The sequence below is a fragment of the Rhopilema esculentum genome, chromosome 16 (assembly GCF_057945365.1).
Source record: "Rhopilema esculentum isolate cy_ngs chromosome 16, ASM5794536v1, whole genome shotgun sequence".
NCBI classification, from domain to species: Eukaryota; Metazoa; Cnidaria; class Scyphozoa; order Rhizostomeae; family Rhizostomatidae; genus Rhopilema; species Rhopilema esculentum.
Window position 1 is genome coordinate 12,653,659 of NC_142830.1, and position 15,730 is coordinate 12,669,388.

At 36.3% G+C, this 15,730-nt stretch overlaps 2 protein-coding genes across 15 annotated transcripts in view; one reads left to right on the top strand and one right to left on the bottom strand.

Moving 5' to 3' along the window:
* The window catches only part of LOC135682477 (epithelial discoidin domain-containing receptor 1), a 51,304-nt gene extending 41,554 nt beyond the window's left edge, over positions 1-9,750 (top strand). For all 9 annotated transcript variants that reach the window (XM_065197386.2, XM_065197387.2, XM_065197385.2 and 6 more), the window contains 8 exons: positions 896-966; positions 1,688-2,049; positions 2,805-2,955; positions 3,360-3,836; positions 4,391-4,585; positions 5,215-5,385; positions 5,682-5,872; positions 6,839-9,750. In XM_065197386.2, coding sequence (XP_065053458.2) covers positions 915-966; positions 1,688-2,049; positions 2,805-2,955; positions 3,360-3,836; positions 4,391-4,585; positions 5,215-5,385; positions 5,682-5,872; positions 6,839-7,648 — 2,409 coding nt within the window. In that variant the 5' untranslated portion in view covers positions 896-914 and the 3' untranslated portion in view covers positions 7,649-9,750. The remainder of the gene's footprint in view (positions 1-895; positions 967-1,687; positions 2,050-2,804; positions 2,956-3,359; positions 3,837-4,390; positions 4,586-5,214; positions 5,386-5,681; positions 5,873-6,838) is intronic.
* Positions 9,751-10,406: 656 nt separating this feature from the next.
* The window catches only part of LOC135682406 (discoidin domain-containing receptor tyrosine kinase B), a 29,656-nt gene continuing 24,332 nt past the window's right edge, over positions 10,407-15,730 (bottom strand). For all 6 annotated transcript variants that reach the window (XM_065197282.2, XM_065197283.2, XM_065197281.2 and 3 more), the window contains 3 exons: positions 14,930-15,070; positions 14,276-14,524; positions 10,407-13,165 (listed from right to left, as the gene is read on the bottom strand). In XM_065197282.2, coding sequence (XP_065053354.2) covers positions 14,295-14,524; positions 14,930-15,070 — 371 coding nt within the window. In that variant the 3' untranslated portion in view covers positions 10,407-13,165; positions 14,276-14,294. The remainder of the gene's footprint in view (positions 13,166-14,275; positions 14,525-14,929; positions 15,071-15,730) is intronic.

The window sequence follows — 15,730 nt, forward strand, 5'->3', positions numbered from 1 at the left end:
ATATTCTATGTTCATATTCCTTATGTTAAACACTTCATATGAAGTTTGGAAACCGTTCATAAACATTTGGAAAGTTAAACAACGTGATTACAGTTATATGACTATTGCCCCTACAATATTCTCTGTATCATTATTAGCGTATTGAAGTCACGACTATTCTTCCGTGATAATGCTTGTTTTGGCTTTCTTAACGTATCTTCCAAGTAAAAACGTGAGACCAGGGTTATTTTAAGGGGGATTAACAGTAAGAAATTGTCACAAAACATAAATTTCGAACATTTTTTCAACAAATCAAATCGGTCGTTGATGATTCACACAATCACATGGAAACTTCTAGATAGCTTCCCTAAGAGAAAATAATTATGTGTAATAGACATATGGTGCTACCAGATTTGTCGCCGGGAAACCCTTTTGAGAAATGGTCAGGTCTCGAGTCGCCGTTGAAGTAATTTTTGCTGTAAAAAAGTAATATTTCAACGTCCAACTGTCGGTGCTCATAGCTGGACATCCAAGATTTGCCAGGGAAATCGATTGTTTGTGATCCTTTGAGATGTTAAATCAACACCCTTGGGATATATTTCGAGTTCATAGCCCGTCCAATTTGTTGTGGCTTTAGCCAGCAGGTGCTGCGCCAAAGGGGGGTCAAGCGACAAAGACGGACCATTTTCAGAATATAGCCTCTCTCACATTACTTATTTTTGTCTTGTACCTCTGCTCAAAGTCGTGCTATCCTATCTAATGCCGTGTTTTAAAAAAAAGAATGAGCAAAATCTAGCCTATAATCTCAAAAACAGAGAGTAAACATGTAAGCATGTCTTGATGTTGGACTTCTCTGTCCACTTTGCTTTGAAGATATAATTCCTTAGCATTTAACTTTCGAATATTCTTTTTTCAGATTGTCTGAGAAACTAAATATGGCGTTGGCTATTACTTTTGTGACGTCATTGGTTTTATTAACTGCAGACTGTAAGTATATTTAGAGCTAGTTGTGTTAGCAAAGCCATTTGAGCTCCTCTAAATGACAAGGTCTCAGAGTAGAAGAATGCGTGATACACTCACTTGATAAAAATGTCATTTTTTGCTAAGTAATGTTAAAGATAATGACCTTTAAAATACAAAATTCAAGATTTAGATTTTTTCCCATGTACCACATATGATAAAACCTGATCAATATTGGCTGATATTTAGTCCAATGAACTCAACCTGATTTTAGATCGAACAAAACCTAAACTACACCAAATTTTTTGTGAACTTCATGTTTTTAATGATCAAGCGTCGAACAAACTGGAACAGGCTCAACAGAATTAGTACAGTAAGGATATTCTACACAAATTATGTCGTCCGATTTTGAGAATCTATAAAAGTTTATTTTTTTGTGACGTCCTCATGTTTAACTCCCTGACTTTTAAATTCCATGGCAATTTCGAAAGAGCAATTTTTTAACTTGTGGCATAACTATTTTATTTTGTTATTTTTCTGCAGAGATTCTTTACGCAAAATTTGATCTTCGTAGGCCTCTTTTAAGTTCCTTGCTAAAGTACACAACTGTTACGTATAAAAGGCACCTTGCTGTGCAGCTAGCAAAAATTTTTGATAAGATTATTCTCTGAAAATTGTTTACACTTTTCCAATTGATTAATTTTAATCGGAAACTTGATTACGATAGCGACATTTTTCTTCGTTTTAGCTGGATCAGCCGTCCTGTTCAATTCTTGCTTACGAAAGCTCGGAGTTTCAAACAGCAGCATTGTTAGAGATAGTCAAATAACAGCTTCGTCATATTTATACGGCGAACGAAAGGCAATATATCACTTTAAACCCTATTTTGCAAGATTGCACACGCATGGTGGCGGAGGAGCATGGTGCTCTAGCAATACAAATGTAGGCCAATATATTCAAGTAGATTTCCTTCGCAACCTCAGAATAAACTATTTACAAACCCAAGGTCGATATAGGGGAGCTGAATTTGTTGAGAAGTACAGGTTGCAATATCAGAGGAGTACTGATGCTCAATGGAGATCCATCACAGACAATTCTGGCCGAGAGAAGGTAGGAGTTTTGGAAAGCGATTTTTTCCGCTTCATTGTGACTCTTACATCAGTTACTATTGAAGACTTCTTTAGCTAGGCGCTTCAGGTAAAGGCAAGTCTAAGGATCCTTTTCAATCAGATTGTGTTTAGGTTAGAAGTAGACCAGTTAAGTAGGCAAAGATAACCCGGCTGACCGGTCTAGCTCGCTACATACAAACACGCAATAAAGTTCATCTCGACAGAGCGAGTCTACCCGGCCACCCAGCCACACGCAAACTGACCCTGAGACAAAGAGAATAATTAATCTAAAGCGAAATCAACATCTGTTATATTCACTTGAGATTGCTTGCAGCCCAAAGAGCTTTGTTTTCATAGAAATTTTAGTTAAGGCAAAACATTTTTATTGAAGTCATTAGCCTTATGATTGCTAAAAAATTTAAGCTTGTTACTAGACAATTTCGGTTCCCCTGTCAAGGGAAAAACAATTGGCTTGTCCAGAACTTTGCAAAATATAGTTCAATTTTAACTAGACCAAGTCATTGAACGGGATGACCGGACTCAGAAAAACAAATATATCTAGAGCACCTGATTCGGTCATATAGATCCCAAGGACACTAATGTCCGGTTTGGTTTCTGCATGTCCAAGTCCGGTGCTTCCGTGGGAACCATAAAGTCGGACTTTGTCGAGCAGATCTTTTGAGATTCTGACATAGATCTGCAATTAAGGATTTTATAGTTGATGGTGCAATTATTTTATATTTTCATTATCCCAAGATATTCCATGGAAACAACGACACGGACACAGTGGCTGGAAACCGGCTTCCCCACACTATCATTGCAAGAAGGGTCCGACTTTTCCCAACGGGCGATTATTTCAGCATCCATTGTTTAAGAATGGAGATGTATGGATGCAGTTACGATAACGGTATGATAATAACAGTTAATTTTTGACATTGAAAATTCGATTTAGAAAGTGGTATTGATGCAACTAGTAACCTAGAAAATACCTCCTTATAGAATATTTATCTGTTGTTTGGTTTTAGACAGCGGAGCATTTCATGATTCCCTTTAAGGTTTTTAACGAAGAAAATATTGTTTAGAGTTGTGCTTGAGTCTGAAGCAATTATGACTGTTATTGTTGTAGTTATTTAAATTATTTAGAATTATTACAGAGTTATATTGTATTAATAAATAAATTATTACATAAATAAATGCATTAATTCATTGCCGCTTTTTTATCGTTGAAATGGAACGTAAATAAAAACCTTCTCAAGATAGAATTTATTATGTTCCATTTATAATTCTCAAAGAATGTTTTTCTCTTTCTAGCATACTTGGTTTCATACAGTGCTCCCGTCGGTATAAAAATCGGAAAATTTGATTTTACTGATAGAAGCTACGACGGTAACTATGTCAACAAGTCAAAGATGCTGCAAGACGGGCTAGGTGATCTAGTCGATGAATATTATGGAAGCAATGACTTACAAACTGGTTGGGTTGGCTATAACCTGTCGACAGTGGTCCTAACTTTCAAGTTTAGCAAGTTTCAGAGCTTCAGCAGTTTCATCCTTGAGACAAGAACGTTGGCGAGAACAGACGTTCTACTTAAAAGCGTCGAGATTATGGCAAGCATAGATGGTAGAAAGTACTTTTCTGTCAAGAAGGTATCTGAAGTCATGAAGCAGAAATCAGGGAACAAGCTAACTGTAAACATTAATGTTTACAGTGCGAAGTTCATACGCTGCAAACTGGTTAGAAAAATTCCGAAGGATATCATACTTATCAGTGAAGTTTCCTTTTTAAAAGGTGAGCGAATTTGAACAAGAGCGTTTTTGTTTCAAATATTTACTTTTATAGATAAGCTTTTTTGAAGAGCCGACTGCGGAGATTAATTGCTCTAACGACGGGTTTATGGAGGAGATACATGGAGATTTTAGGACAGTCCTAAATTGCCAACTGGAAATGAAAATTCATCTTTGAACAGGACATTATTAACTTGAATTGGACAAAAGCAATTTGAAATAAATGAAACATGTTTCCTACAGTCAGTTTTTCAAATAGCACTTTTAATACAATATGTACCAAATTTAAGAAAAAATGTTTTTATATAGTGTTGGGCAATGATACAATGATTATAATTTTCCTTTACAAGTTAAAGTTTCTCAACATCTCGGTGCCAACTGAAGACCCCAAGTTATCGCAGAGCCCAGGTTTTTTGCTAATTAACAAACTCCTAATTTGATAGGGGTTCTGGATTTGAAGCATTTTTGTTACACTTTCAGATCTCAGGCAATTTTTGTTTACTGTACTGCCACGTGTTTGCTGCAGAAAGGATTTAACGAAATGTGTCTAATTATCAGGTCCTCCAAGGAAGCCTACAACAACTCAAAAACCAACCACATCTTCAGCTAAAACAGAGCCTAAATCAACTAGGATTACAAGAAAGCAATCCACATACCCGAGGGTTCTCTCCAGTAAATATACAAAGGAGGTTAAGATTTTCTCACATCAGGGAACAGAAAATAGGAGCCTTGCGACAATATTTTCGTCTGAAGGTAAGAAAATTTTGCGTTATGTATACAAAAATTAAGATATTTAGTCTCAATATAGCTTTGAAAGCCAGTCGAATAATTAAGGAAGGGAAAGTTTTTTAATGAGTGAGGCAGCCCTCCGTCCCGGGGTCAAAGAGCATGCGCACAGAACGAAGTCATTAGTACGCATGCTCTTCGGCTCCAAGCCGGAGGGCTGCCTCACTCAATTGAAAAATTTTGCTCGCTCGTCTCCCAAGCAAGGAAGATTGGAAGATAACAACACTCTGACTTTGCTCTTGAAACCTGCATATGTGGTGGTGCGTGTTACTGAAAGTATCAGAAAATGTTTTTTTGCTCGTAAACTTTTGACAAAATGCAGATGAGTACAATAAAAAAAGGCAGGACTTTAGAGTTTTTTTGATGGTAAGGGAGTGTGTTGATGGACAGCGAGGAAGAAGATAAATGGAAGGGTAGAAAAGGGGTGATCCTGCTTATATTTTGAATTTTTTTAAAGATTTTCCCATAACAAAGCTGAAAAAAGAAACACTTTTAGGAATATAACCGCGTCTAGATCAAAAATTTACAAAGAAACGAATTTTTGTGTAAAACAAGATTGTATAAGTATGGGTGAAATTATTTTATTTTTCTGGCAGATGCCAAGGCGGCACAACCTCGTGGTGGATCAAAGCGAACGAAGTCCTTTTACATTATTCTTGGCATCGGCACATCAGTTGCTGCAATTTTTACGCTGATGATTATTATGTTGATCTGCTTTTTAAGAAGAGACAAATCGGATGGAAAAGTCGCGAAAAAATTTAATCACGGTAAGTATTCGAGACTCACTCACAAATCGTCAAAACTCTTAAACATAGGAATTATTGAGCCCTATACTCGGGTTTGTAAACATTGTAAACATTTTGAATAGAAATCTGGTTTTTTTTAATATATATTTTTGATACCTTTTTTATTTGTATTTTATTAACTTTAAAAATAATCATTATCATCCCTGGTAACTCATAATTTTCTTATTCTCATTCGACTTAAATGTTGTCGCTTGATTCTAATTGTCAAAAAGTCAAAGAATACCAGTACATTAGGCTCCATAAATTTTCTCTGTTAGGCAAGCGGGGATCCGACGCAACAAAAGTGAGTGAGCCTTTGCTGAAAAACACAGAATTTCAGGGAACTTGCGGAACTTCCAAATACATAGGCCCTGAGATCGTTGTTGTCAGTGGATTTCCATCAGAGAGAGAAATTTCACGAGCTGCTGTCGAATTCGAGAACAAAATAGGAGGTGGAAAATTTGGAGAGGTGTGTTACTGTTGATTTTCTTGAAATACTTATTTTCACTTTTATAACATAACAATAATAATAATAATCATTTTTGCTTTTAACACTTTTAACAACCTATGACAGTACAGATACAATAAGGGTTTGTTTATGAAGTTCGCTGAGATGGATTGGATAGAACATTATAGAACAGCATTAATTGTTCAATACTTGAGCTTTTTCATCTTTACAACATACATTACAACAAGACCTTTACGTTTAACAGTTTATCTGCAAAACGTCAAATTGTCATGTTCCCTTTAAACAAAATGCTCTCAGATGATATTGTATGATTGTGAATTCTTACATTGCTTTACCTTGAAGCTTACTTTTGGACGAAATAACAATTTGGATGTTTGAGTTAGTTTGATTACTGTTGACTGAAATTTTTGTCCAAAATAAAAAAAAATCTTGTGTCATTTAATTTGCCCGTTCAAATACACGGCTTGTGTTGCTTTCCAATATTCAAGTCTCGAGAAGTATTTTTGGATTGTAATAAGTGCTTCCCACACATAGATGTACGAATTGCTAGCTATTAATTGTACACATGCATCTTCGTGCGCATACATGCAGTTTATTTCAATGAATATTTCCCACTCAAGATTTCAACCAAAGCCGAGTATAGGGCTGTCATTATTGTTTTGAAAATATCTGTCATTAGTCCAAAAAATGTTTTTACATTAGGTAAAACATAATATAGCCCAAAACATCATGAAAACCTGCTGCTCTAAACACCCAAGTAATATCGCTGTCATCTTCTTTAAATTACTTAAAGTGCAATATATCTTGCAAAACAATAAATTGCTTCGTGTAAAAACAAACTGTATCAGGTTGGAGTCTTAAACTTTCAGATATTCTACATGAAATGTTTAATCACTTAATTTAAATCAACAAAGCGTTCAGTGCAACAGAAAACATTCAGATTAAAAACTACAATCTCAATTTTAGGTTTTCATTGGACAAGTTATCTGCCCAAGAGATGACAGCTTAAGTGCCTCTGTCCACAATTTGGTCGGACAGAAGGTTTTCATCGAAATGTTGCGCAAGGGAGCATCGGTCGAAATATCGACACAGCTGCTAGATGAAATACGCGCCTTGTCCTGTTTACGGCACCCAAACATTTGCCGTCTAATCGCTGTTTGCACGAAAAGTGAGCCGAAGTTCCTTCTGAGTGAATGTCTCGAAGGAATGCGCCTCGACTCCTACCTTGCCAGCCTAAACCAGACAACAAACACTCGAAAAGGCGAGATATTGGCGGATATCGTTGTTAAAGTGGCGAGCGCTTTGAAGTATTTGGCGTCGATGAAGTACGTCCACCGCGATATTTCGTCCAGAAATGTGCTGTTTGGTGTGGGAAACATCGTGAAACTAACAAACACAGCTGCAGCTTGCCCTGGCTACTACGATTGTTACTGTTATTTGAAAGAGAAAGGCGGACTTCACCCCATTCGATGGATGGCACCAGAAACCCTAGATGATTCTTGCTGTTCAGTCCAAAGTGATGTTTGGTCGTTTGGAGTGTTGCTTTGGGAGATTTACACATTTGCAAAGGTTATTCCCTTTGAAAGGCTTGGCAATATACAAGTTTTAGATCGCCTCAAGGCTCTGTTCAAAGAGGGAAGCGGTAATGTAGAATACTTGCCACTCAAGTTCCTAAACTGCCCAACACTGATTATTCAAGTTATGCTTCGTAGTTGGTACGTTTCGCCTGGCCAGCGAATCACAGCCGACGAAATTTACGAGTTGCTTACTAGATAGAGTTGAGAACTCTTTCCTGATTTCCTGAGAATAGAATCAAGATATTTCAACGCAAACTGAAACTTTCGAATTACTTTGAGGGCTGGCAAGAACTTTGACAACTTTTTCATAGCTTGTCGATTGATTTTTGAGCCTTTTCAGTTTAGAGTTGTACTATAATGTTGAAATCTATTGCCAACGTATTGCTGGTCCCTAAGTTGCTCAGGAGGTAAGGAGAATCGTTGCCGTTAAAGTTCGGTATCATTTCATTTTCATGATCAAACAGCCTGTTATTTCAAACCGCTTATTGAGGTGCTACCAATCAGGCTGAAGCCGTTCTGGTGAACCATGCCGATTTTTGATGCCTTGTTTTCGTTTTTCGTTGGGTTTTAGTGTATTTCAAACAACCCTTGTAGCGTTCTCTGATCGATGGATCCCAAAGAGAATTTTGAGTCTCCTCGCTATGGTTAGGTTTAACAGAGAAACGTCTGCGGATAGTTTATGGGTTGGACAGGAAATTATGTACAAAATCTTTTTTCAATGATGCAACAAGACACAAGACACAAGACAAATTTCTGCAAAAAAGTATTACGACTTTGCTTCATTTCAAGGTTGTTAATCTGAAATGCAGACGTTAACCTATGACGTTGGTGTAGTGGAGGCTTGCATCCCATAAAGCATCATAGTGGCTTGATAGCAAGTTTAATGGAAATAATGCATTTTGAGTCAAGGTTTAAGCGTACTGGACATTATGATAATTACTACAAAAACGATATTCCTTGCTCATTTTGACAACAGAGTGAATTCCCTTGTATCGGAGGTTGGGTTGAGCAGGCAACAGGAGACAAGCACGGGGGGAGAGAAATATAAATGATAAATACAGAGGGTGGTTTGGGGGGGGGGGAGAAATATGAATGCTAAATACAAGATTACTAGAGAGTACAGAAAAGCTTAATATTGATGCAGGGGGACAGGAAAATAGCATGTTTTGAAGAGATTACTTGTACATTCCCTGTTTTACTTTAGTAGATATCTTAGCTTTAGGGCTTTTATACTTTACGCCTTTCTCCTCAGCAGAATTCCACCACTGATCAAAACTTTTTGTATTTTCGCCTTTTTGAGTGATGAAACAATTTGAAAATTCAAATGGATGATAAGACCTCTCTTAAAAACTTAATGGTTGGCGAATTCGTCTTCCAAAAGCTAAATTTTATTATGCTGTTTTGCAGACGCATAATCCGTAGGTTCTTGACAGCATCCTTTAAATACATTGGTACAGTTTTTATGAAATTCAGGACCTTGTTAGAACAATTAGATGTTGATTTTCATGCATTTACAAGCATCATTTGTGTTGCTCTTAGTCTCGTCGCTGTAGTTATTGTTGTTCAAAGATTTGTATCGTATCTTCTTTACATTCTTGTAATTATTTCGATCTTTTCAACTTGTTAGTCCCGTTGATTAACAAAACAAATATTGTGACTTTGATTAATAAAAAATGATTTTATTATAATCCACTAGAACCACCTAACTCTCCTTGCATGCCTTAAAGGGCATACGTCGCATTAACAGTTGGCTAATAAAACAAAAGCGTTTGGAGTGGAACTCCATTATTTCATGACTTTTGTTTTTCCCTCTTGAATTTTGACCCTCGATTCTATGCTTAGTACAAAACAAACAAGATTATTGTATTGCATTAGCCAATCATGTTCACGACACATGCTCTTTAAACTTTATCAGAGTTTTGTAGACTTTTCAGTGTATAATTTTTAACTTAATTTTTTGATAAAAATCTCTCTAATGAAAAAAGCGCGAATAAGGCCAAAATTAGGCCCTTTAGAACTATGATGTCACAGTTATCAAAACCAGGGTTGCATTCTGTCAACGTTTGCTGCCTTTTGTATATAATAGTTGATCTAGAGTTTAAAGTTGTAGATTTCTCTATTGATCTAACAGTAGTTACTAACGATAGTAGATATATCGAGGGAAGTTGTAAATAGTTCATACGAAATTACTTAAAATTCTTGATCGAAAAATTTGTTTTTGTAGAAAGATTAAACTTTATGTTCCAGATATAATTATTGTTAATTGTTCCTTTTTCATTGATCAAGTAGATTTTGTTTAAATCGAAGTTGCCTTTCTGTTCATGCTGTCCTCTTGCATTTTTTACTTAAATGCCTAGTCTCGTTGCTGAATGCTCAAAGAGCTTCACCGTAAAATTCTCACTGATCTTTCGTTTAATAAGACGGTTTATGGTTTATGAGCGCGCCAGTAAACTATCTAAGTACTTCTGGGGAGAGGGGAGAGGGGGGGGGGAGAAGGCTGCATGAATCTTTTACCTTGCAAATTATATTTATAACTTTGCAATCGTCTTCAATTCAATTTGATCTCCACCATTGTTCTCTGGATCAAAAAGTTCAATGATTGTTTCTAGTAAATCAATTCAATTTTTAGCCTCGTTTTGGAAATCAAACCAACATTTATTGCATTATTTTTTGAGCACATTTTCGGATTGAACACCATACTTTTTGAGTGGATACTATTTTGCATATTTTCTGTGTTTTGTTTCAAATTTCACGACGAAAGAAAGTTTGAAAACTTAAAAATTGGCTTAGTCGCCAATGTTGTCATAAAACCAATATAAAGAGCACTAGCACAATGAAAACTTTCATATGGGCTTATTCTCGGTCCTTCATCTGGAATTGAAGTCAAAAATTGCTTACAAAGATGTTAGAAATATTTGTCGTATCTAGACCTTAAATTGAAATTGTTTAACCAATGCCATATTCAGATGTATACATCCGATTTTCAAATACTACTTAATCGTTTAATTACCTTTACTTTTGGTTTTATTTTTTCTTAATCAGTTAATTATTTTTTCCTTATTGAAAAATCAATAGAAAGACATTAAAAAGGGATACCTTTCTGTATCAACAAAAGGGGCTCAGCCTCCTTTCTCTACATTCCTGCGTTTATTCAACAAAAGGGGTTCAGCCTCCTTTCTCTACATCCCTGCTATATAAAAGGGCACGTCAAGTAAACATTTAGTACTTGTTCTATCATCAAACTATTCGGGGACACGACCTACGGCCAATAGGCGGATCCAGACTATAGCAGAAGCAAAGGTCAGATTTTTACAACAAAAAATAAAATGAAAACTATTAAAATCTTTAATCAATAGTTTATCTTGCAATTTCTTTAGTAACGTCCGTCCTAGATCTGCCCTCGTTGATACCAACAACATGCAGAAGACAGGGCGTATATTTTGCTGACTATCTTTCAGCTTCTGCACAGAACAGTGGAGTGGCAATTCAAGGCATTTATCTGGTCCGTATTTTCTGAATCCAAAAACTTGTTTGTCCCTCGAAAGCCACCACTTGTTTGACCTCATCATGCCCACTGGCAATTTGGTCATTTATTCAATGACTATTTAAAATAAACTCAAGGTGTCTCTACTATACATGAAATTATTGAAGTGTCGGTATATAATCATCAGCAGAAATGGCCATCGTTATTGAGGTACTGAATTAGTCATAAATGACCGTCATAATAGGGGTACTACTTGGGACACGAAATTTCTTTTACTGAGTACCACCTGAGTAGATGCCATTTCTTTGCGACGCTCAGACCACTGGATCTATTAAAGGCAATTGACAGATAATATAGGGGCTTACGCCATCTTTCAGTCAAAAGATTGACCAATCAGTAAGTGAGATTCTCCACATACGCACATTGATTGGCCAATATTTATTGACATATGGCTTAAGGTATTTTCATATCTTGGCTTTTAACCTCCAATATGTGTAAAAGTGTAAAATTAAATTCAAATTTGATAAAATCTAATTTTCTTACAACCCACATTTAAAAAAGAGCTCAGAAGGGAGCTGCTTGGTTCCTTAACTGTTGGCCAGTTACGACAGTTAGGTGGGGGCAAGGAAGGAAAAGGCACCCAGCCAGTTAGAATTTTGGCACAAAGAAGCAAGGAGTAGATTATAATGAAGGGCGAAAAAGCAACTGCCTGTCTGCACAAAGTCAGCTCTTTTAAACCTCCTGAATTCACTAAACAAACCACCATGCCTAGTTATTGGTTTTATTTATGTCTATAGCTATGAAACCCACAAAATAATATTTGGATTTTCTGCAAGTTTTTCACAGAAAAGGGCACCTGATGTTAGTATTGTCGATGCTATTGTATCCTTTGATGGGTTTTTTATCAAATACTATTGATAGGAGGGTATCGCCCACACTCCTTGTCCTGCTTTAGCTATCGGTATAGCATTTTACTACAAATAGACGAACGGATGGAAATCGTGCAAAAGCGCTTCAGAAATAGTGATGAACTGGAACTCGAGAATGCCGGTCTTTCTGTACCATTGTCCAGTACCATTTCATACCCCACGATCATTTTATGATGCACCAAGATATGGCGGAAAAAAACAAACTGTCTTTATACTATTCACAATTTACATTATAATTTGGACAAATTTTCTTTCAATACATTAACTGTCATTTGCTATATACATTTAAACAAACGTTAAGAATTTCAAAGTCAACTTTGGCCTAAACATGTTTAGCACATGAATTTATAAACACACAGCATCGGATGAAAATGACTTGGTATGATGATTTTTATTTCCAAGTGTTTAATGTGGTACCGATTTAGATTTTGCCTATTTGGTTGCTCCTTTCTAAAATGAGGATTTCTTGTTAAGTTATTAATATCATTTTCTCCTGTAGCTAAATGCATATCACCATCTGGAAAGATCTTACAGTATTACATAACAGAGCTTTTGAACCAACGGCGTCAAGATATTAGGTTCAAAGAGAAGCACCATTCGTACTGGCGGCACAATGGGGAGGGAGGACTTGTGACACTTTCCCCCAGATTTCGGCATGATAGATCTTGCATTTTGTCAAAATGTGATAAAAATGTGTTGTAGGAGGGGTATTATTTTGGCAACGTATTCTTTGCGATGTGATTTTATGATATCGAAACCACTTATACTGAAGCAAAAGTTAGTCATAGGCGTTTCCTATTGGCAAAATTGGCTTTCCTTGTTGGTAAAAGAGCGTTTTTTCACAGCAGAAAGTGTGTGGTTGAAATTTTCTGTGTCCTCCCCACCCCCCTCACAGTCTTGTTGCGGGTGACTATCCCTACTGATATTTACCAGTAAGTCTGCTTTATACCGTGAGATTAGGGGCAATGAATAAACATGAAAGGCGAGCCAAATTATGGGGTATGAGGAAGCTTTGCATGTTATATTATTCCGAATTCGTTTCTATCATCAGTGTCAGCATCCTTTATCGAGATTCAACAACCTTCTTTAACTAAATTCATCAATCAGCAATTAATTTTTTAATGGAGAACCTTGTTCTTCCTCTAATGTTCATATCCTCTGCTCATCATGTTTGGACTGCACTGGCCAACGACATGAGATTTAGGCAGCTGCCAGCTGCGTCATTGCAAGTCGATGCCAGTTAATGCTTCAAACCTGCAGAGCCTTTGTAGCAACTTCAGACCAACACCCGTAGTTGTTCAAACTGCAAAAAAATATTTGAGAAAGGGAATTACGTGGCACTCCTTAGTGGTAATTCGAAAAAAATGAAGACCAAGTATGGTTAGGCAAGCATTCTAAGCGACATTGATGGGAGAAGGGGAAACTCATACAAAAAACATCTTTTATATACTCAACAAGGTACAAGATCTCTTAATACAGTTTGGAACATGTTATTGCTCAAATGCAAGAATATTTGGGAAAATACGGGAAAAAGTTGGCACTCAGCGAATACCCAGGCACTAGAGATGCTTAGATCAAATTGTCTAGTTTTAGAAAAATGGCTCTGCTTCAAAAGTAGTTTATAAGATCTTTTATAATAACCTACCATTCTGTATCATAAAGCAACAAAAAACCAAATTTCTTGATTGTTTTCTTTTTTAGTTATTAGTGTATATACACACATTTACAAAAAAGAATATCGTGGGTGTTCATTGTTGGTATTTTCTTTAAAAAGCGTAAACAAATTGCTTGTGCTTTGTTGTTTGTTTTGTAAAGGTAGAAATCGTTGTCCTTCGATAAAAACTAAGTCGCGTTTTTTTAAGATTAAAACCTCATCCCTATGCTCAAATCAACCGTACCATCAGTTAAGAAATTTCAACAACATTTACAGGAAATCCCCGTAAAGATCTTACTTTGTCAATAGTTAAGACTGCTCTAGCTTCTTGTTTCAAAATATATATGCTCATTTCAGGGCCAAAAGTTCTTATTCCAAATGGTATAATGGTATGATAGGGGAGAAAAGAGCAATTTTTATACATGCAAATAATTGTTATTTTCTCTTTTGACACAAAATTACTCCAAATAAAGAATATAGAGTTTCAGGAGGTCTGTAGCTCAAAATTGCCAGCACAAAGACGAATAAAAAATTTTCATCCGACGCACGTTAAATGATAAAAGTCCGGATAATGACTGAAATTGGTACCGAAACATTTCTCCCAGGGTCCGAAGGGAAAGTAGCGTGAGAAAGAGTGGCTTGATTGGTTGATTCTTTGTTTTCGACCAATCAGCAAATCCCAAACCATCACGCACCTGAACTCAACATTAAAAACGATCTAAAGAGGTTTCTGTCTACAGAAATCCGGAGTGCACTTACCATCCTACAGTATTGCAGACTAGAGAGTTTCGCCATTCAGAGATACCCGCTCTTCCTTTAGTTCGTCGCGAGATCTACTGTCTTTTGCTAGGCTGGTCGTTTCTCGTTGTTTTCTCTTTGACTTTCGCGAAGAACGGACAAATCTGATGATCACAACTAACAATGCAATGACAATGACAATGCCAACCAACACGATTGTGAGTATTATTGGAAAACTTAGGCCATCATTTTTATTTCTACTGGAACTACCTGAAAATATCGAAGAATCTGTTAACAGAGCAGAAAACAAAAAACAGAACAGATAGAGCTTTAATGAATAACACAGTGGCGGTCCAAGGGCTCCAGGGGGCCACGGCCCAAGACACTCTTTAGAGGAGAGCGTACACTTTTTTTATTAGAACTGAATAATTTATTCCGAGTTTCAATGTTCTTATTTATTGGACAATGGGAGGCTCTAGTATCTTATTCTTATTTCAACATCGATTTTTCTACAACTACTTACTATAAAAAGTTTCAAAGATCACGTGATGGGCATAAAACCATCACGGAATCCCAATGGATTTTGTCTCATTGCTGACATAAGCAGTGAAATGTTATCATCACCTAAAATAGAAACATATTGCAGAAAAATATAAAAGAGTAAAGGAAGCTCACTATTCTCAAATGACTCTTCATAAGACCCGAAGTCTTCAGGGATTCCATTATCCTTGTCGTTGCTTTTATCAGCAACGTCGGGAGTCTTTAGAATCTCCACCTGGGGGATTATTTGTTCCTTCTTTTCGGCAAGTATAGTTTCTGTATTGGAGAAAATTAGCCAATGTATTTATTCTAACATATAATTTCAAGTTTGAGCCTCTTTTGCTCACAATTATGCTCCAATCTACTGATGAGGTAGGGTTGGGTTGTTACAGGGTGCAGTGGGTTAGTCGAATTAACCAATGCAGCGGAGCTGTGTTGCAAAAAGCAGATCTACTCTAGTATGTAAAATTTCCCAAAACTTTATCATGAGAAAATTTCCCAAAACTTAACACATTTTTTCCTGTTCTAGCTATCGTTAAATCAAAATAATAAAAAACATATAATATAACTTTTATAAAGATATTATGAAATGACATCTACAATCGCTGCAAAAATTTATGCTTCAAGGGGTCATTCTTAAGCATCTATTTAGCATATCTGTTTTATTTACACAATTCAATCATCTTAAGCTAAAAAAGCTTTTTATTTGCAATTTATTTTCATAATATATAACAGAAGAACCAAGAAGCCTTGATCTAGCTTGTCTGTCATTACAAGACGCTTAGTTAATGTTTCTTTTAAAAGCTAGACAGAGGAGAGGAGAATTTTTGGACAAAAAATACTAGATATCCTAAAGGGGGGAATAACTATACTTAGTTATGGGCAGGGACGTGCCTTTTTGGTTCAAAATTTGGACATATAATTCCGCACTTAATG